Below are 23,536 nucleotides of genomic sequence, written 5' to 3'. Positions count from 1 at the left end.
CCAGCCCAAGCGTTTACCTGGCACACTGGCAATACAAAGCACGTGAGAATTGCAAACAATGAAACTGTCCAGAATATTCCCTGGTTGGTTTGCGTCAATAATGATAACTTTTGTAGCAGAATGTGTGCTAGTACAGATCCAAACTAGACTGGATAATTCTTCCTGGTGTTTCAGTTCCTTCTGCTGATCCTGAAGGAGAACAAAGGTAGAAATGAACAACAGAAAGGGGAATAAGAATAGAATTACTACATTTGATCTTTTATGGTCTTACATTTTCACCTACAGAAATATACATAAATATGTAGGAAGTATCTTCAATGCCATTGTAAAACTACACGTAGTTACTTGTTCTTTATGTATCTGAAGTATAAAGCTCCCTCATATTTCAGAAATCTATTAAAAATACATAAAATATTATTACACTGCATAATTATACAGTTAGACCAGTATAAAATGAAAACATTATTGACATGCCAACTGCCATACTCAGTATCACCACAGGTTAATGTGATATCCCAAAGCACTTGAAAATTTAGACTGTTTTTATGCCCTTAATATGAATTCCATTCATGGCAGTTAGAATGTAAACAGGTCTGTCACGAATGGTTTTTAAAGGAGGCAGCACTGGTATAAGCAGTACATCATTTTGATGTAAAATTTATTTGCTCCTGAGATTTGCCAGCAAGGGAAGATTCAAAAGTATTCAATAGTTGGATTCAATAACCCAAACATCCTGGGCTAATGACTAACCAAGAAAACTCTATTTGTTACCAATGAACCTGATTAGAAAATACTTTAGTACTCTACAGTTACACAGTAAAGGTGTATAACTATATAATTTATTAAATGTGCCTTGCAGTGGACTTACCTTGAGCTCTTGATCTAGCTTATCTAAGCTACTCTGGGATCCTGTTAGCTGCTTGTTGCCATCTGCATCCACACCAGTCACATCATTGTAGAACACACTGGCACCAACCACAGATCCTCCATCTCGTGTCTTCCCTCCTGACAGGTTCACCCCTACAGCACACCACAGCTTGGGAGAAAAAGAAATGTTTCACTTTAATCTCAAACTTAATGTGATATCCCAAAAAAAAAAAAAAAGAGACAGACATGTGTTGTTAAATATACTAAGTGATATCAACATTATTACATATCCGGAGTCCATTTTAAGGTATTAATTACAATTCAAGTCATATACATTTTCCTGAGACATAAATTCTTCTTCAGTATGTTTTTTTAAAAAAACAACTTATTTGAAAAAGAATGTAATTGAGTCCAAAACAAAAATATTCAAGCTATAGTTTGCCCAAGTCTCTTATCACTGGAAACATCCTACCTTCATAGAGGTATCCTTCTCATCCAAAGGTCTCAGGTAAACAGGTACAGGCAAGTTCTTCATCTTATTTTCACCCTGTCCACCATTTGCCCCCTAGGTAAAAAAAAAAAAAAAAAAACAGAAAAAAATTTACCTTTAAAAGAGATTTACAATCTTTGGAATGAGGTGCTCAGAATTTATTAAACACAATTAAGAGTTTTGCATTGTTGTCTCCTTTAGAAAGATTCTTTACTGCTAAGTTCAACCAAAAAAAAAAAAGCTGGAATCAAACACAAGCTGTGAAATCACTCTCTTCAAATGCAACAAAACATGAAGCTGTTACCATTACACTTGTAAACACCATACCTGTTTGTACTTCTGAGGTAGACTCCAGCCAAAAGCCTGCACTCTGCCATCCTCCTTCTGGACATGAGCTTTCACCTGGCGGTACTGCTCCCTCTTCTGCTCCCGGCGTGAGGCTAAACTGGCTTCAGTTCTGGGCAAGAATACGATTGAGGAACTTCTTACATATGCTCTTTAGAATCTCTTGTGTAAAGGGAATTGCTGTTAAACTCAATAATCAAGATCACTGTGGAAGCACTGGGTTACCAAGGATATCCCTAGGTTTTTTTCACCTATCAAAACACCACGTTTCCTGTGGGCTATTTTTAAGGGATTGGGGAAAAAACCGGTAAAACCAGAAAATCTATTGCCAGCATCCTTAAAATAAATTAACTTGTGTTGTGTAGCTCTGCTAGGAGCTTTAAAAGTTGTAACTCACAAGGATGCACTGCCAAAACAAAACACAGGAGAAAAAAAAATTACAGATTCTTGTTAGCTTGACTCTTAAATGAACCTTAAGTACCTGTAGAGTTATTGCCCAGCTACAACATTTTCATATAAAAGCATACCAAGTGTTGCCTCCTGTGCCTAAATGCACTTTCTTGAAAGACAGTGGTATTTACCAAGTAGAATATTTCAGCCAGGTGCTCAAAGTATTCACCCTGCTGCACATTTCACTCTGCACTATCTTGATGCCTTATGAATCAACACTCTCTTCAGGAGATTATACTTCACTTAGCAGCATGCTAGTAATCTCAGAGGACTAAAAGAGTAAACACTTGATAGAGCATATCTACTATAAACCCAAAATGTCTTACTCTTCACTGAGGAATTCAAAGGCTTTCGATTTGTCACTGGGTAATTGAGATAAGGTGCTGCTTCTTTTCTTGACTGATGGAGTAATGTGCGAGGTTGGAGCATTATATTTAACATTGACAGGAGGTTCTGGTTTCTTTGCTGTATTGCTGGATGAACTGAAGAGCCTGCTAAAACTAAAAGAAGAGAAAAAGACAAGAGTCAAGATTTGTCAGATACATCCAAATTTGACTATGCAGGCAAAACACAGCATATGCCAGCCTGTTCAAGGCAGTTAAGGTAAGAAACTGGAGCCCAACACACTCAGCAACACTCTCAAAGCACAAAACTCATATCCATAAGAAAAATTCTTAAAGGATTATTATCCTATTTATCAAATTCAATGGGAACTTCATCTTGAATTAACATCTACAGGGAACCAACAAAATTAGGATGTGAACATCACACTTGGAAGATAGTTCTATGAAAGTCATTAGTTCATGCAGAGAACTTTAAAAAACCCCACTATTTTCTATGCAACAAGATAAAACAGTTATCAGCAAATCACAACATCAAAAGGATTATTTGACAAACATCTTGTTGAGAAAAATACTGGTTTAGATTTAAAGAGCTTGAAGTCAGAAAGGAGAATGTAACAATGGGTGAGCTGTACTTCACCAGAAAGCAAAGAAGCTGAAATAAATGCAACCCACACATGCTATTCAGGTTTCTACTTTTCACCATAAAAATGAGTCTGGAAAAAATGTTCAGAACAAGAATCCTGGTGTACATTCAGCTAGGAAAAAAATTCCACCACTTTGGCATTTAACTTCACAAAGTGCACAGCCACTCACTGCATGCTGCAGCTTACAATACATTTTGTCTTCCACAGCAAGCTTACCGAGTTGGCATGCTGCGCAACAAAAGGAGAATTGTTAAGATATCTTCATTTGCCAAAAAATAATTAGCTAACATACACAAATGTGCTAGCTAATTGGTTAGGGTCTTTATTTATTTCTGCCAGTAAGTTGTGTTTCTATACTTACAATTGCCAAATGCTTGATCTTTTCTTCTCTTGCATGGCAGGATTTTCTCTGGATGCTCTACAAGAAATTAATTCCAAGTTTACTGAGTAAACAACAACAAAAAAAGGAAAAGGAATTGAACAGTGTGTAACTCTTATTTTTAAAAAAGGATAACATCTTGAAAATAACAAAGCCTGTTTTTTCACACTACTATTTCTTTACTGATCAGAGCACAATACTGAAATTCCTACTACAGGAAATGAAGTTACATAATAAACTTCATCCACATTTCTTTGCATCCCAAACAAACTGGCAACTTTTCTGACAGAAGAGACAAGTCTGCATAACACTTTGTAATGAAAAAAAGCTTGAAGAAAGCAGCAAACCATTTTAAATTATTCTGCCCCCTACTGAATATTTTAACTTTTTTTTTTTGTTTTAAAGTCTATTAATCTTCAATACATCAGTAAATAATTGATAAAGTGTTCCCACAGCCATAGATTAGAGATAGGAGAGGATTTCTATAGCAGATAACAGCTACAGAAGAACAAGCCATGGCTGTTGGGAATGTACATTTTTCCTCCTAAAGGGTCACAGGCATGAGGACAATGGGAACAATTACATGTCACTGCTGTCCATGGCCAGTAGGTAGCACCACAGCCTCTAGTACCTGTGGTCAGGGACAGGATGAGTTGGTCTGAGGCAGAAAACTTACGTTTTCAAACCATACCTTCCAAACAACTGAATATTCAAGATGCAAATGAGACCAAATCACCATCTTTATTGCTTATGTTTAACACGCCTTGGACATCTTTAAACTGATTTATCCTGAACAACCCAAGTCTTTCCAAAGGAATTATGTTCAGTCTGAAGACGACATTATCCCTCTTTTGACAGCACAAGGCATGTGTACACACAGAGTAATTTTTAACGCCCACCAGATTAATGTGATTTACAATTACTAACTTCTGTAACTGTTCCAGAATAAGCACCTCTTGAAAAAATGGGTGTATTTCACATCATATGAAGTAACACATCTTCACTGAGGTCTCACCAAGAACCATTCTGACAAATTATATGCCCTTAACTTAAAAACAACGATCCTCATGGTCATGAGGAAAACAAGCAGAAGGCAATGAACCTGCTGACCAGACCACCCAGCATCTAAAAATCACAAGGAGCTCGGTCAAAGATTCTATAAAAGCCTTTTCACCTTATCATCTCAGTCCATCGGACAGCCTCCTGCAGCTCCATCAGCCTCTCCTTGTACTGGTTCCTCTCCATCAGCACTCGGGCCATTTCCACACGTGTGAAGCGTTTCCGCTGTGCCGTGGGGACATCGCTCTGGGCACACAAGTTAACAAACGTGGCAGGGACAAAGGTGCACCACAGGGCCCTGCAGAGCCACCCTCTGCCTCCTGATAACAGCCAGGCTAGGGCACAATTCCAGATTTCAAATAGTTCGGGGCTTTGGAAATCTGGGTTTTACCTTCCTCTCCTCCCATCCTTTGTATGCAATATAATGTGAATGAAAACAGCTTTTCAAAAAAAGAGTGTGATAACAGTGGGCAGAGAGGAAAGCAAGCAAACTAATTACTATCAATTTAAGTTTACTTGTGCTCTTTAGATCTTCTGTCATTTCTATACAGGGAGGAACTTTACCACTACTTATTAAGCAGTAAGATTTAGTAGCACTCACTAAACACACAGACTTCTAATGTCCCATTGAATTACACACAAAAAACCACACATAAACACCTACATCATCATCCTCTTTAGCCTTCTGTCTTGCTTCTTCTGCTTCTGCACGAGCTCTAAATAGAAAATAAAAACCAGCTGCAATAAATACCATAGTAGGGTTTTTCTTCTTTTCCTTTTTTTACAATCATAGAATTAAACTTACTTTCTCAGCTCTTCTTCCAGTTCTTTATTCTTCTCTTCAAGCTTTTGTTTTGCTTGTTTTATAGCCTCTAATTCACCTTGTAGTACATCCTTTTCACAGGTCAATTCATCCACCTTTGCTATTAAATCATTCTTCACTACATTCAGCGCATTTCTACACAAACATTGAAAACATATGGTTATAAGGACAGCTTTCTTAGAGGTCAAATCATATCCCCCCAAATCTCCAACATTCAAACATATGCAGATTCTCTCTATTAGAAAAAAGTACTGATAAATAGTTTGCTGATTATCCCTCAACAGTGTTCCAGTGGATTTGCCTCTGCACTTAAAGCTGTGTTTCTGACAGGGAGCTGATCTCATCAGGACCAGCAGTGCATTTCTTGGAGTCTTACAAGGATAAAAGCAGATTTTTCTTATTAGGTCCTTAATTTCTAGAAGAAGACCAACTCAGACAAATACACCTACAAATTCACAATACTCACACCCCCATTACTCTGAGAACTGAGAGCACATTTGTATAGTTTCAATTCTGTATCAGGATATTGAAGATCTAATGAAATAACAAAATGTCAGTATTTTTTACATAGACATTCTCACTTACTTTGTCTCCAGCAGCTGAGTGTTTTCCAAAATAAGGTTTTCAACCTCACGCCCCATTCCTTTCCAAAGGAAACAAACACATTAAATTAGCAAATGAAATGGATGTTTTTACAAAAGTTATGTTTTGCCATTGTCTAAAGTCAAATGAATTTTACGCATGACAAACATGTCAGAAGAATTGTGAGCTATCTGAAGTTTCAGGTCCAATCTACCTTCTACAATTAGCCTTCCCTCCCACATTCTCCCAGCCTGACTTCAATTAAAAAAGCCCAAAGACATCCCTACCTAAGGACAGGCCAGTGTTGCTACACTGTATATTTAGATGATGTTACAGTACTAAGTCAAAAACCAAACACAGCATATGTTGCAGAAGTATTAGACCACAAAATGTTCAGTTTAAAATGCTCAACTGTCTTTTACACCATTATCATTATTGCTTTTTGATCTTTTATAAATAGATTGTTATATACCAAAGTGTATCAGTTATAGACACAAGACATGCTGGATAAAGTTCAGATTGTGAAAGCGCTGCAGATTTCCCCAGAGCAAATGATACCTTACCAAAGAAATTATGGTCTTTAAAGCCCATGCATTCCATGTATAGCAAAAACAAGAACAAGAAACATTTCATGTGAGGTGTAGTATGATCAAGGAGAAATAAAAGATTAAGACTTAGGAAGTAAGAGCGAATTAAAACAAAGCCATCACCAAAAATCTGAAGTGGGATATGATGTGATTTGAAGCAGGATTTATACAGAAGACTGATGTGGAAGAATTTAAGTTTGTAACAACCATTTCCATTGGTTAAACCTCTTATAAGAATCAGTAACTTAATAAAAGTCTCTCATTTTCTGTAAAATAATTTAGAAGCACAGTCCTTGGAAGAAATTCTAAGCCATTCAGAAGTTTCCAATTACTATGCTCTTATGGAGAAAAGTGAACATAACTTTTCAAGTAACTACTTCAGTGTTACTTAAATTTCTGGAAATTAATTTCTGACCCTATTTTTTGCATACCTAATATAATTTTCAGAATTTTAAAAAAGGTAATTTCAGAAGAGAATAATTATTTAGCATCTTGCACAGCAAAATAATTATGACACAGATAATTGCAGAAATTATGTTAATTCAAGATTAACATAATGAATGAAAAAGGTATCTTAATGGTGGAGGCTTTTTAAAATACTTTAGGAACACAATCTTCTAAGCAACTTTGGCAGCAGAAGACTTTAAAGATATTTGGATAAAGAAGAAAAGGTATCTATAAATACACATGCAAGTCAAAGTTCCCTCTTTTGACCTTTCCCTCTCTGGGTTTTGGATTAAATGTAAATTATATTTACTGAAGTAACTTAGATCAACCATGGGTAATTTATCAATATCTGGAGAAATCGCTTATACTACAGCCATCAAGAGATTTTATTCAAGTTGCTATTGCTTTTTAAACACTTTCAATATTCACAGATAAAAGTATGTAGGATCACATCCAACAGGTTTCAGGATCTTTTATAATGCAAGAACAAAAACTAGAAAGCCAGAGTGCAACAGAAAAAAAAGTTACCAAGCAGGGAAAAAATGCAGAGAACCTATTGTATGAGAGCAGCAGCCAAGAATGCCTAACTGGAGAAGCAACAGATTTCAAAGGTTTTTTGAAAAAAGAAGCATACACACCAGAATATTCCCCTGGGTATGCAGCCCAAGAGAAAACAGATTAGACAATCCCAATTAACTATTTTTAAACAGCTCTATACAAAAGTTTAATGCTCACTTAGAAAAGGTCCAAATGCTTCAAACATACAGACTATCCTGGATGCAGGTGTGGCTTTTCAGATTTTGAACTACGGTTGTTCTCAAAGTGAAATTACGATTCTAAAATAAAATTTTCAGACCAACACATTCTGCATAACAAATGCAGGTATAAACCTAGGCTTAGTGTGCACACACTGACACTTCCAGCAACAGATTTACAGAAAATGGTAATAAACTCACTGACAAACCTTAAATAAGTTATACTAAAAAAGTATATTATTTTTTGTCCATGAAAAACAAAGCATTAGGATCAGGACATCCTGACAACAGTTTGATTTCTTTAATCAATTTATCACAGCTAAGGGATGGATGTTACTCCATGTTAATACTTCTCCAGTATCTGTATTTTTGCATGCAAAATGTGTGATTAGTTGTCCCTGTGAGAATGGAATGACATCCAAGAGTTTTAGATAGAATATGTTGCAGTAAGGATGTGGAGAGCCTCACTGCTCAGAGTGACAACAAAGAAAAACCATCTCAGACTGGAGATAGGCTCATTACTCCTAGTAAGTAATACCTACAGAAATGTCACCTGTTTGATATAAAATAAGTTTCTGGAGGAACACTGAACAACCAGAAATACAGATTGCACACAGGAGATAACAGTCCTAACAATCTGTATTTTTGCAGGGTCAGAGGACAAAACAAGCTGCTGATTTTCTGCACACAACTCATTTCGAAAGCACCTGAGAGTAGTATCTTCATTTTATACATTCCATAGTACCAGCTTTCATTATTTCAAAATGAGGCCTGAACAATTACATAGTAAAAATATCTTGCTATATTGTTTATAGAAAGATTATTCTTCTAAAGACCTTTTTGATCTTGGTCAACTCAAAACTCAAATTTATTTCAGTCAGCATACAAGTAACAGCAAGATGCTTAGGGGAAGGAGAAATGCGGGTTTTCCCTCCCCTATCAATTAACAGTTTGATTCTTAAATTACCACCATTTAATTTGCTGCAATTCTCTTTCAAGTTAAAATCTCTAAGGAGGTGATAAAGCCAGGCCACTACAGATCAGGCACGACCTGAATAAAACTACCTAAAACTAGTTCAAGACAAAAATCCTTACTTGAGAAAAAAATCCTTAGGTAAGAGAACATAAAGGGAGAAATGGAGAATATAGTAGGAAGTGCCCCAAAAGATTAAGATCATTATACAGAGAGAAGAAGAAACATTTGCTTCTGGTTGTGCATTCCAATGATTACCTTAGGATTCTACTCAAACAATTTTAATGCACATGAAGCATAACAACAAATCCCGCAAGACTAATTAAGCACTTCCTAAAAAGGAAAATTTGTGTATACAGCATCTTTCTTACCCAGTAAATCTGCACCTTCATCCACATCTCCAATTAGGCCAGAACCAGCAGATGACAGCTCTTCAAAGAGTGACTCTGTGTTACGGTCAAATGCTTTGTTCTTGATGCCTTTGGTGGGAGTGCTGGGCAGAGAATTAAACAAGACATGAAAAAGCAGGGAGATAACACTCCCACAATGAAGAAAAGCTTTCTCTGTATTTTTTACCAGTAGCTCATTTGTTCCCTCAAACAAATCCCACAAGCTTTCAGTTGGCTTACAAGTTCTAGATTCTATTTTCAAATACTGCTCTGCCATCAAGATCTCAAACTTAAAGCAGTTGCTGATACTGAGTTAGACAGGATTGTAATAAATTAAAGCATATCAAGTTTTGGGCTATAGAAATTCATTCATTGTGTCAGGACTTAGCCCTAATGCCTGAAGAACAGACAGCTCAGCTGAACTGGAAGACATTTAATATAACAAGAATGCAAGAGAACTGAATAGCAGGAGGTCAAAATATTCCTCCGGTCAGAGAAGGGGCTCCTTTCACACAAAACTCTTCTTACATCCTTAAGATTCACCATACAGGATAATTTTATCCTTCTCATAAAGGATAAAGAATTAAACAAGAATTAAACAAAGACAAGAAAAGGAAAATTCCCATACACAGCATCTTTAAATAACCTTCTTAAATTCATCTTCTTCCTCAAATCACAACACACAACTTACCTAGAACCCTTATATCCACTGAGATCTTTATCCATATCCAACTCTGGAGTTGACTCAATAATTGCCTGAACTTCAGATTTTTCTTCGTTTTCATTTCCCCCTGGGGCAAAGCAAGTAGTACATGCCCATAAACAAAATCATCATGACATATTAACTACATCTAGTAGTTCTTAATCAATCACCAACTTAGGACACTTCTGTACAAAGACTTATCAAAATAATTAAATGAAAAGACCCACAGATTTTGATACTCTAGTGCAGACACTGGAATTTCTAGGTCTCTCTCAAATTTAACACAAGTCATCCAAATCACTTAATTCCTAATACTTCTGTAATTGAAACCAAGATGTCCAACACTTCACAACTCTTTGTGCCTTTTCTACTGCCAAAGAAATGTCTTTAATTCTGATTCTGAAGCAAAAAGGACTAAAGTCACCAATAAACAACAAACTTCTCTCTGACCAATATTCTGTACTCCATAAAATATTGAGTAAAAACCCCATTCTCATTTGTGCAACAACAAAAGATAATTAATTAAGTGATCAAATATGAGGTCCATAGTAACTCTACTTTAAGAAGTTAAAGCAGCTCACCAGTGCACACATTTCTTGTCTCTTGAGCTACCTGTACTTCAATATTCTTGCTTACATCCAGCTTCTCATTTGACATCTCTGAGTCCTTCGCAAGCCCTTCAACATTTTCCTTTTGAGGAGTTTCAGCAGGCAGCACAGGAACATCTGAAGCAGCTGTGGATGCTGGTGTAGTACATTTGGAGCCTGCTTGGCTAACATCAGAGAGCTCATCCTAGAATTGCACCATTACCAGTAAAAAATGAACACAAAGTGTTATTAGAAGAGTTTGGCATATAAACTAAGGAACAGACAACAAAATCACTGTATTTTACATATGAAAAATCATTGTATTTACATATGAAAATAAAGCAAATGCAAAGACAAATGAATAAAAATCGTTTTTTAAGCCAGTACAGTCATCTTTAGCCTTTGACTGTTTCACGTTTGTTAAGGTAATTATAGATACATAAAAGTGCCTTTATTTTTAATAGCAATGTTTCATCTCAGCTGATAATTTTAGTCACTACTTCTCTGTGAAGGCTTCCAGAAAACAAGCAGCATTCTCATTCTTAGAGTCCTTCTAGCAGAACAATGAACTGCCTAATCTTCCCTAAGCTGTTATAAAATTAATGGTTCTGAATATACACGGTACCTTAAAAAGCAGTCACTGAAGAACTGATGCAAATATGGATTTAACTAATATAAAACTGTAGTAATTCACAGAAGCATAATCACAGAATGGTTTGGGTTGGGAGGGACCTAAAAGATAATTTTGTTCCAACACCTTGCTGTGGGCAGGGACACTTTCCACTAGACCAGGTTGCTCCCAGCCCTCTCCAACCTGGCTTGGAACATTTTCATATTTGCAAGCACTTCACTCAAGTTTTATGCACTTTCCAGTCTGAACTGTGAGCGGGACATGGAACTGCAGTAACTACTTGTCCAGTTAGATTTCAGATCAACCAAGGAACATCAGTAAACAGTTCCTCCTCAGAAACTGATTCCTGGCAACAATTCACAATGACACAGTGTCAAGACCCATATGTATGACATTAATTTCGGACTTAATCCAGCTGCTGGACTCCAGACTAGGACCATCACTCAGGCAGAACTGTGTCAAGCACTGTGTGGGAGGGCAGAGTGGATTGTGTGTGACACAACCAAAGGCCACTACCTGAATATACCAACAACCCTTTTTCAGCTCTTCTCTCATCTCCTTCATTCACCTTTTACTGCCCATTCATGCCCAGACCCACATCAGATGTCTGATCTGTGACTTAAGCAGCACATGACAGTGAACAACAGCCCACTGCAGAGAGGAAAACAAGTCTGCCTGTTTAGGCCAATAGTTTCTAGCACACACCATTAGAGGAATCTTGTTGGGGAAAATAAAGACAAAACTTGAGAATGCTGTGTGCAAAATGAAGGCAGGATAGTAACACTTTGATAAAGTTCTTGTAAAGTTTGTTTGGGAATCACAGGTGAAAGCAGGGCGCCTGGACAAGTCTGTGACGTTTTTTTAAAGAGAATCTGACTGAACTTGTCAAGAACAAAACAAGTTTAGATTTTGCAAAGCACAAATTCACTGCATGCCTTCTTGAGGAAGAAATAAAACTGAATTTTAAGGTTATTTAAAAAATACACAGAAGAGACCTTCATGTCTACATGTACATGTACATCTGTCTGCAGTAGATGTACACTGTCTCACTTGTACTTAGCATAAGATTACTATGAATTGTAACTTACAGATTTCTCCTTTTGGAACTGACTAAGGCAAAATTTTTATTTGGGGCGGGGGGAGGAAAGCACACATTTACGTATATCAGCATAAATGTAAAGCTTGCATCCTATAGTAACATCTCCACATTGAAATTGCAAGCCCTAGAAACAAAAATACAGCACTCATTGCCTATCAATTACTGACAGTTCTCATTGTTTTATAGTAAATTGCAGAATAATTAATTATTAATATTTGGTTTTATGTCAAAAGTATTCAGAAATACAGACACCTCTAAAGGAATGAAAAAAAAGAAAAAAAACACTCTGCAATTTACCCAATTGCCTTCTGAACGGGTGAAGTTGAGGCATTGGCTAATAATTGGTTCATACTTGAGTGAGCGGATACAGAAAGGAGGAAGTGGTGCCCCTTACCAAGGGCAACCAGAGCTCACACAAACGCGAAATAAAACCTCAGCAGAGTTGCTGGCTCTGTTTAAACATTTCTACATCTTTGTATTCCAAGAGCATCCACTAACTGATGCAGCACAAACCGATCACTGACTTTCACATACAAAGCTCAAGGAAAATAGCTTGGCAGCACAAGAAAAAACAGGGAATAGAATGGTCCTTCCCCTAAGGGAATTTCAAATCACCTCACATATTTTATATTTCTGAATTTATTATCTATGGTATTTTTTAGCTTACTCTTGGAAACCACACAGATTAAACTATTACAAATGTTTGTTCTAGAACTAAAAAAAGCAAAAGTAATTTAAATAAATGACACTGAATTAATCGGAATATCTCAAAGACTAAACATTTGAAATTCAGTGCTGTGCTGACTTAGCAAAACTGACTTTTTTCATCATGTTGCCAAAAGACCTCCTGGAAAAAAAAAAGGTTAAAAATTCAATAATTATATCTGAAGGAGTAACTCATCTGCAATGCTGTGCAGGAATGAGTAGAAAAGAATGAATGGTACATAACTGTGTGTCATCTTACAATGATATCCAGCAATCTCACTATTGCACAAGCTACTGAATAACAGATTTTTTTAATCTCTGCCTATCTGCTCCCTATTTGTGATAGTTTTGGAGGAAAGGACTATTAAGAAAATGTTCAGGCATGAATGGAAAATAGATGCTAGAAAGCAGGAGAACCTTGTTTGTGCCTTGTACTGGATGCTAAAAATATTCAGAAGAAAAGTATTAGAGAAAAAAGTTTCAAATGCTGGTTTTGACTTCAATATATCAGGTTATTCAATAGGTTCAATTCAGAAGTACTTTACATTCATAGCTACAAAGAAAAGATGTTGCTTTGGACTCAAGGAACTTATTCTGAATAAATACATTTGAACAACTACAGTTTGTGCTATTTTGTGAATTCTCATTTTAGCAGTGCATTAATTTTATAAGAATTATACAAAGAAGCCTATTTTGACAATATGGACTAGCCAATTTTCTGAGGGGAAAGACGGAATCAGAAGCTTCCCTTTCTACCTCATCTCCATCCACTCTTAGTCATAACTTGCATTTATTCTACATAAGTTATATTTCAGTCAGCTTTCCTAAAATCTGCCAATTCACTAATGTTAACAGCATAGGACAAAGGGAATTGGACATATTCAAGATCCAACCTCCTGACTAGCATTCTTTTTAAGTGAAAAATTTTTAGAAGCAAACTCACACTGTCTCTTTGATATCCCTATACTTAACCACTACTTACTCTTCCTATTATCTCCTTATGACCTACATGATAAATAAATAGATTCCTATTACCTCCAAATAGTTTTTGTAGTTATCATCAGTTGATATTCCTGTTCTAGGCAGGTATTAGGTTCACTTGAGAGGAAACTCCTCTCAGCTACATGCCTTTCCAAAAATAACAGTACATTCCAAAAAACTTCATGAGGAAATATATACTGGGAGAATTTAAACACTCTGGAGTTTTCACCCTGCAGATCCTCCTGCTGTGCTGTGAGTGCACCCTAGACTCCCAGACTCATCACACTCCAACACCACTCCCCCATTCCTCCACTCCTGCAGATCGTTTTATTCCACCCTCTCACAGTTGGAACATAGAACAATTGCAGGAATTATAGCCAGGCTACAAGTAAGGGAAATCATGCTCACAGACTAATTTAGGAAAGTTAGGTCATTCTCAGCTCTGTGGTCTACCTGCACCATACAGCTAGTAGTAGGCAGAGGCTGCATGAAGAGCACTGCCCATGTAGTAACCAAAGCTTTCCTTCTAAAGCAGCATTAATAAAGCTAATTAGACTGTTCCCACTACCTTGTAACATATTTAGTGTAGAAAAAGAAGTTGGAACCTTTGGAAAGGGTCCTTAGTCAGAAAGAAAAATCCCACTACTGAGAATAAGAGGAGAACTAATCTGTATTATCACTCATTTGGAAAATGCCCCCAACACTTTGTTTCTTGTACTAAGAAAAGCTCCCTCAAAGTTCACTGCAGTAAGCAACGCATTTGGCTTATACAGAGACGTTTTAGGGGTCTACTTCCCCTCTTTCAATTTGGTGGCTTTTTGGTTTTTTCCATCCTCCCAAAGATCTAACATCTGTTATGGGAGTTTTTCCTGCCACACAATGCAGCCAGGCTGCACTCACCTTGAGGCTGGTGTGGGACCGTGGCTGGCTCAGCTCGTGGAATTTCCAGTGCTCTGCTGCAGGTGTTTCTGCCACCTCCCTCTGAGCCTCGGGCGTGAGGAGAGCATCTCCTGCAGGTAATGGGAAGATACCCAGGGATATTGGACGCTCCTTCCTGTTGGAAAGATATGCAGGGTTCATCAGCCATCTCAGATGTCCCACAGTTTATTTTCCTGTGGCCTCTGAAATCAGCAGGGAAGTGGTAAAATTCCAGGTTCAAACATCCAGACACTGCTCCATTATATGCACAGTGCAGCACACCCAGACTGTGTCACAGCACCCAATAATTCCTCATTTCACAATTGCTAAGTCAATTTCATGGTTTTAAATAGTAGTTATTGATTTACACTACAGCTAAAGTTTTACGGAAATGAAACACCTGTTCAATAGAAGTATAAGACAAAAGTGTTTCCTTACTTCAGATTGAAAATAGTTTTCAGCAGCCACTATTAAAAATACCATTTTGCACCTTTTTCTCCAAGATATAACCATATAACCACATAATTTATACAACAGTAAACAGCTAAATCATCAACTGAAACATCTGCAAAATTGTAAACAGTAAGCCTCAAGCAACTCTTCTCAAATCATTGGGTATTTTATTCCTGAAGATCACAGAAATGGATTTGTGTAAGAGAAAAGAACTGGGTCAGGGAATTACCAATGTTACAACCGGCTCAGCTAAAAATTGTGTAGTTTTACCCAAGATCAGTTCCAACACTCTACTTCACCCTAAAGCTACACAAAAGCTTGTGCCAGCAAAGCAAATTATTTCATCCCAAATTTTCACTTCTTCACTCTTTCTACTTCCCTATGGCAAACAGCATTTGGAAATTCCAAAGGTTTACGTAGTAACCCTCAAAAGAAACAAAAAATCCCCAGTCAGTAGTGTGTTCAGTGAACAAAAGGATTCATTCTTCCTGCTAGCAAGAGACAAAACCATTGTGTGCAATGCCATTCATAGGATACTGTGGCCAGCCCTGAAAAAGAAAAATTATCAGCCAGGCCTAGAACTGAGATAAGCAAAGTGTTTGTTCAGGCAGAACAATGTAATGCAGAAAGAAATTACTATAATCAACTAGCACAGCTTTAAGTATAGTAGACAAATAAGATAAAAGCATGCACAAGTGATGGCATCGTTTTCACATTTTAGCATTATAAAAAGCCAAAACACAACCACATGTGCTTTCTTTCACAAGGCCCTTCACAGATTTAACATAGCCCAGGCAGAATTAGTATCTGCATACAAAATACATGCAAATGTATGGCAAGGTGTGCTGAAAAGCAAAAGCTAAGCATTTTTGGACATATTTTTGGTTTTGTTTATTTACTTTGAAGAAAAGTTAGTGAAGAAGGAATTTTATTTACCAATTAATCAGTAAACTACCTTTGGTAAATTTTACATTTTCAAAATCACAATGTTCAAACAAAAAAACAATTTGAATTGGCATGAACCTTTCCAGTCCAGGTGTACAAAGATGCTCCTTGTCACAAAAACCTTTGCACCTAATTCTCACATTGGAGCTATCTTGGTCTTTCAGAAATAGTATTCCAAATTAAGTCATTAATTGTGAAGTAGTTTAGCAGGCAACAAACTAAGTAAAGAAAAATCAGTCTGGATTACAAAATTCAAAACATCAGATTATGTTCCAGCATCTGCAACTGCTGGAATGAGAAATCCGACAGTGGATTCCAAGATTACCCACTATTGTAACAGGCCCTGCTTTGCTTTTGATTTCCCACAAGTCTCAGGCATGTGGGGAACAAAAGACAGGCCACAGAAGCGGAGATTATGTCAAAAGAGGGGCTGAGACCATTTCAGTGGATAAGAAGTGCAGGAACAAAAAGAAGGAAGAAAAGCTGCCCTTCAGTGGTTGATAGAGCTGCATTGAGAATGGCCTGGCCTTAGGCAGAGGGTCCAGCACATTTCCACATTGCAGGACATGCCACAAAGCTGATCTGCTTTGCAATCCTCAAAAGAAAGAATATTAAATGGGTACAGTTTAAACAGTTCACACCTGGCATCACTTTTTTTTTTTCCAGATTAGTTTGAAAAAAACTTTATAATAAACATATTTTGATGTGTTAGAACAGAGGTCAGGTGCATTGCAAGGCTGTACAGTAAATGAAGTTTGCAAAAGAGGCTATTTTGGAAATGAAGCTTATTATGTGAGTGTCTGCACTAAAAGAAATTATCCAATTAGACAGAAGTAATTTCAATTCATTTCACTGCTTCTGGAACAGAAAGCAAAGAACCTCTTCTGCCTCCCCAGTGCCCAAAAAAATATCTGAAAATGCCACAGTGAGCAGAATGGAAACACATATTGTAAAAGCCTCAACTAATAAGTGATGCACTGAAGCATTTGCAGGAGCCTTTAGGAACTTTTAGATGCTCAGTTCTAAAATCTGACTAGTGTTTAAAAACTGAAAAAATCCTTCTACAATTACATTCCTTCATCCTGTATTTTTATCTCTTTTTTTAAATAATAAAGACTAAGGAAGTGAATTTTAATTCATGTAATTCCTAAAGCAAATTAGAAGGGCAAGAAAAAACATAGCTTCCCCAAACCCCTCAAATCCATTAAATACTTCAGGGGAGCAAAAGCACATTAAGGAAAAAAAAATCTATTTCTCAAACCATCTGACTTGTTTAAAACTTAAAAGTAACTCATAAGTTACTGAATATGAAGTTCTGTTTTAGTTTTGTTTAGTTTTAGAGTTGGGAAATATTTGTTCTGGGTTTGGGTTTTCACCCCCTTTCAAACAAACACAGCCTTACTAACTAGGTCAATCTATAGAGTTTCACTTGAAATTTCTTTTATTTCTTCATATTTAAATATTCATTCAAGTTTTTTATTGGCTACTGATATAAACTGGTATTTTTTTCAATCTATTGATTACTTTTAATCTTTGGAACAACACGTCTGTGCTCACAGACCCAAGTTAAAAGCATACTACCATACAAAATCTACATGCACCAAGTATTAAGGAGGAAAAAGTCACAATAGTGACTTCACAACATTTGTGTTTAGAGAACACTAATTTCCAGCTTTTTCACATTTAAAATAAAATTTACCATTAAATTTAAAACCACAGGTAAAACATGTCAATTTTTCAGGTCAGAAAGCTGCATTTTAAAACTGTTCCATCTGTAATTACAGTATTAAAAGATGCAAGACTACTTTTGGCCACAATATTCCAAAGCATTTCTGTCTGCTACTGCTCCAGGCACATAGGACAAACAGGACATAACCTGCGGCGGGGGGGAGGTTCGACAGACAGCTGGCAATTTGCCATACAAGTAGTGAAACAGAGGAGAGGGCAACATTTGGCTGAACAGTAATGAATACACTTTAAGAGCTCTAATGCTTAAATAATGAAAGATTTTTTCCCCCCACCAACCAATAACCAGATTTCTTGAAAATGACATGATCAATTAATTACTGTGATTTTAACATCAATTAACTAATCTTACATAAGACTTTTCATTAAAACAGGTGCAGTTTAATAGTACAAAGCCTCAGACTGCATACATTTATGCTAAACAAGATCAGCCAAGAACCTGACAATACACTGAATGTGAGCTTTATCCCTGACATTAACACTGCAGCTTTTGCAGCAGGTTACAATAAACTGATGCTAAAGCTTTGCACAGAAAAGAGACATATAAACTGACCTGAAATAAAAGGCAGTGATAAAAAATATTGTATCTCCATACATGGACACATTTACAACAAAACCTGACATTTATACATAATTTACTTCTCTAATTTGTCCCTGTTTGAAAAAGCAGGAGAACAGAAAGCAGGGGAGCAGCGAGAGCACACAAAGACAGGGTTCAGTGGGTAGGAGTACCTGAGGATCCTTGGGAGGTTCTGCGTCAGAGCTGGCACCCCAGTGGAAATGGAAAAGTGCACGAGCAGCAGAACAGAGAGCGACACCAGGATGGCTGAGTTAATGACCACCGCCCCGCCAACGAAGCCAAACACAAACAGCAGCATGCAGCCCGGATTCATGGCGCTGTGCTGGCATGGTGGAATGCCGGCTCCAAGAAGGCTACGCAGGGGCCAAGGGGGGATCTTTGTAGGCAAAGTCTGTCATTCGGCCGCCACCACAAAAACAATGCCATCAGCAGCAGCAGCATTCCACTCTTCTGCAGCAGCTCCAAAGCAATGACATCACCACCCTCCTCCCCCTCGCTGCTCCTCGCAGCATCAATGCAGTAGCGCAGAAGCACATCCAGCCCAAGAGTGCTTCTCCCTCCTTCCACGAAGGGTTCATAGATTCCAAAGCTCCCAAATCTGCATAATCTATTCCCAACAAGCCCTGAGGACAAGCAGGTACCATACACACACACAAAGACACAGCTAGACCGCGGCCATGCTGGGACAGTCACGGACATTTTCCCTGCCTGCCCCAACACAAACACTCCAAAAAGCTTAAATTGTTTAAGGCTAATTAATCTAAGAAGTATATCTCAACGCTTAGCCGCACAACAGCAAAAGCCGCTTTCTACAGATTTCTATGCTGTTCTCCTACTGCATTCCAATCATACAACAAATCTTTCTGATTCAGACAAACTGTTGTTGTAGGATTAAAGAACAAAGTCTTGCAAACACAAATGAACTGATTTTTTTTCTCATTTCAGCGTGAGAGCAATAAATAGCTTACCTAATTCTACTGTGTGTTGTGGATTCTAGCTGATCACCCCCTGTTAGCTGATGAAGTTTGGTTCTTTCCAAGTGCTCCATATAATTGTGTATCATCTGTTTAAAAGGACAGAAACAGTAAGAAATATTTAGTAACATTTACTTGTACTACAACTGCATAGTTTTTGACCAATACATTCTCCCCCTGTAATCCTAAATAGTAAAGCATTTAGAAATATTAAAGAAATAAAGAAAGAAGAAAAATTATACAGAGTGTAAAACCACAAACCAGATGAGAAGTCCATAATAAATTTAAAATATTGGAGAACTTCCATGTACATTCATGCACAGGAAACATCCTAAGGGTAAAGAAAGTGCATGCAATATTTCAAACATGAGTTTGGAAAATAATTACCATGTTTAAATCCATTTTGGAGTCTGAGACCTCTATGTCCAGCAGATATTAGCATTTTCTACATGATACATAATAGGCACTATGGGCCTAATTGCAAATTACTGTGAAGGTCAGACAATATGCTCCTCAAATGTTAAAGACTCTGAATCCACAGGCTAAAATTCAGATTATTTCTGTAGGCAGAAATATGAAGTTCCCACTTCTTTTTTCTTCTGAAACACAAATAAACTTAAGCTTTCTGTATTTTCTACAAGGGAAGTTTGGTTTTAAATTATCTAGGCTAACATCTCATTAAAAAGACAGAGTGAAGTGGCTGTGGATTTTCAGCATTCAAGACAAGTTCTGCTTGCTCTTTCTTTCTCACAAGAGACAAGCACAGGCCAACATGGTATTCCTACAGTCATGACTTGTTTAATGAGCCCCAACTCCCATGGCCAAAGGATGCTGCTCTCAGCATGTAACTGATCCAGGACACGCATGGGGAGAAGGACGAGGTATCACTGCATCATTCCAAGGGCTTCATTTGGACACACATCTCTGAACATAAAACTGGGAAAGCCTGAGAAGCCTATGTACAATTTGGTATTTTTAGCACTTCCAACATTCACGTTCACAGATGATTAGAGCTCTAAGAACAATAAAGGAAGAAAAATCACAGGTGTACTGCAGAGGAATTTAATGTACTTTTTCTTTCCTGAGACATTCAGGTCACATCTTAACAGCTTCCTTTAGAAAAAAACAAACAAACAAACTATTCTTTAAAACTGTAATTTCTTCTGCTATTCTACAAAGGGTATACAAACACTTCAGAACCGTGACATTTCAGGTATTTGTACAACCAGTTTATATAATCTTTCCTTTTGGGGGCAGCTGCACACATGAGTATGGAACTCAGCAGGACCTGGAAACCTACATTTTTGAGTTACTTTCAAGACAGGTTTGATGTATCCAAGTTTGACCTTCAGATGCCACCAACCTCCGCTAGTTCCAGCTTCTTCTCAAATGCTGTTGGCCAGCATTAGCTACATAGGAATAAATACTCTTAGTTTCAGATTTTTATGATCAAACAAACTGGCTTAAGACATCCTGACTGATGGATATTCTACAAATCAGTAACTTATTTTAAGTGCTGGTTACATACAGATGTTGGTTTTCCCAGCATTCACCTGAACTAATAAATATAATTCAGACCAGAACAAAATATCATGCTATTTTCAGAGAAACATTATATAATATACTTGGACTGCTGTCAAAAGCTTACAACATTTATCCTCCAACAAAACGCAGTTTTTCACCAGACCATCCCATTTGTTTTCTGGTTTTTAATGCCTGCTCACACACAGACAAACAAAAGGCACAAAAGGACAGAAAGCTCCACCTCCAACCATTCACATTTGTTTTTTTCCATTTCAACCAAGCAGCCAGAACTAGGTGTTCCGCTCGTTCCTTTGCATAGTTTTACACAAATTTATTATAATGCAGATAGTTTAGGAATTCCAGGGGGGAGGGGAGGGGACCCCCAAGAATGTATAACTTTGAAATGCACATTAGACCATTCCATACCCTGTTCATGTATTCCCTCATCACGGGAGGAAGATGTTACTGACCTGCCTATAAAAACTCCCATTTTCAGCACACCAACTGGCTTCTCAAAGTTAAATTTTAAATAGAACAACTGCTGTGTTTTCAGCCAGTGAACAGAAGATGAGTGTCTAGTACCTCTCCAGGAAACTGCTAACACATAGGAAAAAATAATAGGGTCAGTAAAACCCCCACAACTTTCATGTTTTGCAAAGGACATGGTTTTAACCTACTCTCTTCCCTCCTCTCAGTCTGTTATTTTGTTTACTGAAATGTCTCATTACATTTATTACCCACAGAGGCTGGAGGGCAAGTCAATTTAAAGGATTGTTCAGTTTCTATTGTTCTGCAGCTGAAAATTAAGCTGATAATAAAATATGCAAATCTGTAGATCACATACTTCAGCACAATGCATATAAGCTACAGGAACCAAAAAATAAAATTAAAACCAGAATGTGCAACGCTGCATGGCAACTGAAGATTCACAGAATCATAAGGTTCTATGTGCATATTCTACACAGCAATTTCTCCACAGATCCAGGCTATATGTGCCTGTGGTGTCCAAAAAAATCAGAACAGTGGTATCACCATGTAAAGCCCACTCTCTGCCTCAACTCTGGGTCCCAAGGATAAAAGTTCACAATACTGGAATAGTGTCCACAAGGAAAAGAGTTCCTCACCCTCCCTTCCCATGGGATGGGGAGCTCCACAGCTGGTGCTGTGGAGTCACAAGAAATGGTGTGTGAATTCCCAACTTCCACAAACTTAATTTGAAGGTTAAAGTAATAAATACTGCAGCTTCTTGAGAAGTAAGCCCACTCTAACTGCTCATCTGCAATAAAACTTTGAAGACTCATTCCAATCCACTGGGATTTGAACCAGATGACATTCAAAAATCTTTTCAATCTAAATGACCCTCAAGCCTTGGCATATCCATGAAGTGCCATTCTGATCAAAAAACCTGTAATGAATTAATGCACTAGAATTCTTTTGAGGGCTCAAAATCTGATTAGAAGTTCTGCTGTTTTGAGATTATTCAACTGTTGAAATAAAAAAGGTTTTAATATTACTGACAATTTTAAAATAGACTCAAATAGATTGAATTGCTCTCCACTCAGCACAATTTTGACTGAAGTTATGCTGGAGGACAGATGATAAATAATTGACTATGTCTATAGATCTTCAATACAAGCTGCAGTAAATATTAAGTCATCCATAACCTTTCACTACGGACAATTCACTCTGCTGCCCATGAAGTTCACAAGTATTTTGAGTACAACCAGTTGTTCCTAGGAATACACATCACAAACACAGAGCACTTCAGCACTGTTGTAATTCAACACATTGGTCAATTATGATTAGCTCAGGGGATTAAAGATAAACTCAGAACTTGGAAGAATTACCTTAGTTAACAGCATTTCACAGTTCAGGTGTTAATGATTTTAAGGCACATGTCCAAACCAACTACAGCATGCTTTTGAACACATTACAGAGTGAATATGAAATCAATTCCCTTTGAATGCAAAAATGTCTTTCCACCTCATAAAAACACTCAGATTGGTTTCCTCATAGGGCATGTGACAAGTTTTACAACTGCAGAAGTGCTACAAGGTTTTTCTACATCTTAAACTTCAGCACTCAGTAAAAGCCAATTAACATCCTGGAACTCATTTCAATTTCTACCATTACAAATACAACCATTCCCAGTGTATACAAGCCTGGCACTTGTCACAAACAAATGTGGATATGCCATGTTGGGGAAGTTGTTACCTGCACCTTTGCCTTAACCAGGTTAAGAGCATCTCCTTTATACCCTCACTGCTCTTTCACTCCTCCTTGCTTTTTGTGTCACTGCTTTAGCTCCCCCAGACAGGTTTTAGTAATTCTTTGGCTGTCAGACCAGTCTCAGTGCTATAGACCCCACTGCTCATCCTGCAGATCCAATCAAGCTGGGCACAAGCAGCTCCTCCCTTTGGGAATGTGCACATAGATCATTCTCTGTACCAAATAATCTAGATTTATTGAGGTAACAGATATTTATAGAATCTCCTTGATTCAGTATCAAAGTCCTAAACATACTTCCACATAAGTACCTATTTTTCCTTTCAGGGT

At 37.4% G+C, this 23,536-nt stretch overlaps 1 protein-coding gene across 13 annotated transcripts in view; it reads right to left on the bottom strand.

The window, feature by feature from the left end:
* The window catches only part of SPAG9 (sperm associated antigen 9), a 62,389-nt gene that overhangs the window by 16,659 nt on the left and 22,194 nt on the right, over positions 1–23,536 (bottom strand). For 5 of the 13 annotated variants that reach the window (XM_038156858.1, XM_038156861.1, XM_038156860.1 and 2 more), the window contains 16 exons: positions 19,451–19,545; positions 14,741–14,894; positions 10,419–10,629; positions 9,826–9,925; positions 9,117–9,238; positions 6,547–6,561; positions 5,987–6,044; positions 5,384–5,536; positions 5,243–5,294; positions 4,694–4,824; positions 3,502–3,558; positions 2,479–2,652; positions 1,685–1,814; positions 1,340–1,432; positions 869–1,036; positions 18–189 (listed from right to left, as the gene is read on the bottom strand). In XM_038156858.1, coding sequence (XP_038012786.1) covers positions 18–189; positions 869–1,036; positions 1,340–1,432; positions 1,685–1,814; positions 2,479–2,652; positions 3,502–3,558; positions 4,694–4,824; positions 5,243–5,294; positions 5,384–5,536; positions 5,987–6,044; positions 6,547–6,561; positions 9,117–9,238; positions 9,826–9,925; positions 10,419–10,629; positions 14,741–14,894; positions 19,451–19,545 — 1,885 coding nt within the window. Of the gene's footprint in view, positions 1–17; positions 190–868; positions 1,037–1,339; positions 1,433–1,684; positions 1,815–2,478; positions 2,653–3,501; positions 3,559–4,693; positions 4,825–5,242; positions 5,295–5,383; positions 5,537–5,986; positions 6,045–6,546; positions 6,562–9,116; positions 9,239–9,825; positions 9,926–10,418; positions 10,630–14,740; positions 14,895–18,634; positions 19,370–19,450; positions 19,546–23,536 lie in introns of those variants that run through there. The other 8 variants (XM_038156859.1, XM_038156862.1, XM_038156864.1 and 5 more) reach the window with 5 other exon arrangements.

This window comes from Motacilla alba, chromosome 18 (genome assembly GCF_015832195.1).
Source record: "Motacilla alba alba isolate MOTALB_02 chromosome 18, Motacilla_alba_V1.0_pri, whole genome shotgun sequence".
In the NCBI taxonomy this organism is placed as follows: Eukaryota; Metazoa; Chordata; class Aves; order Passeriformes; family Motacillidae; genus Motacilla; species Motacilla alba.
This window is presented reverse-complemented; position numbering and strand designations above follow the sequence as displayed.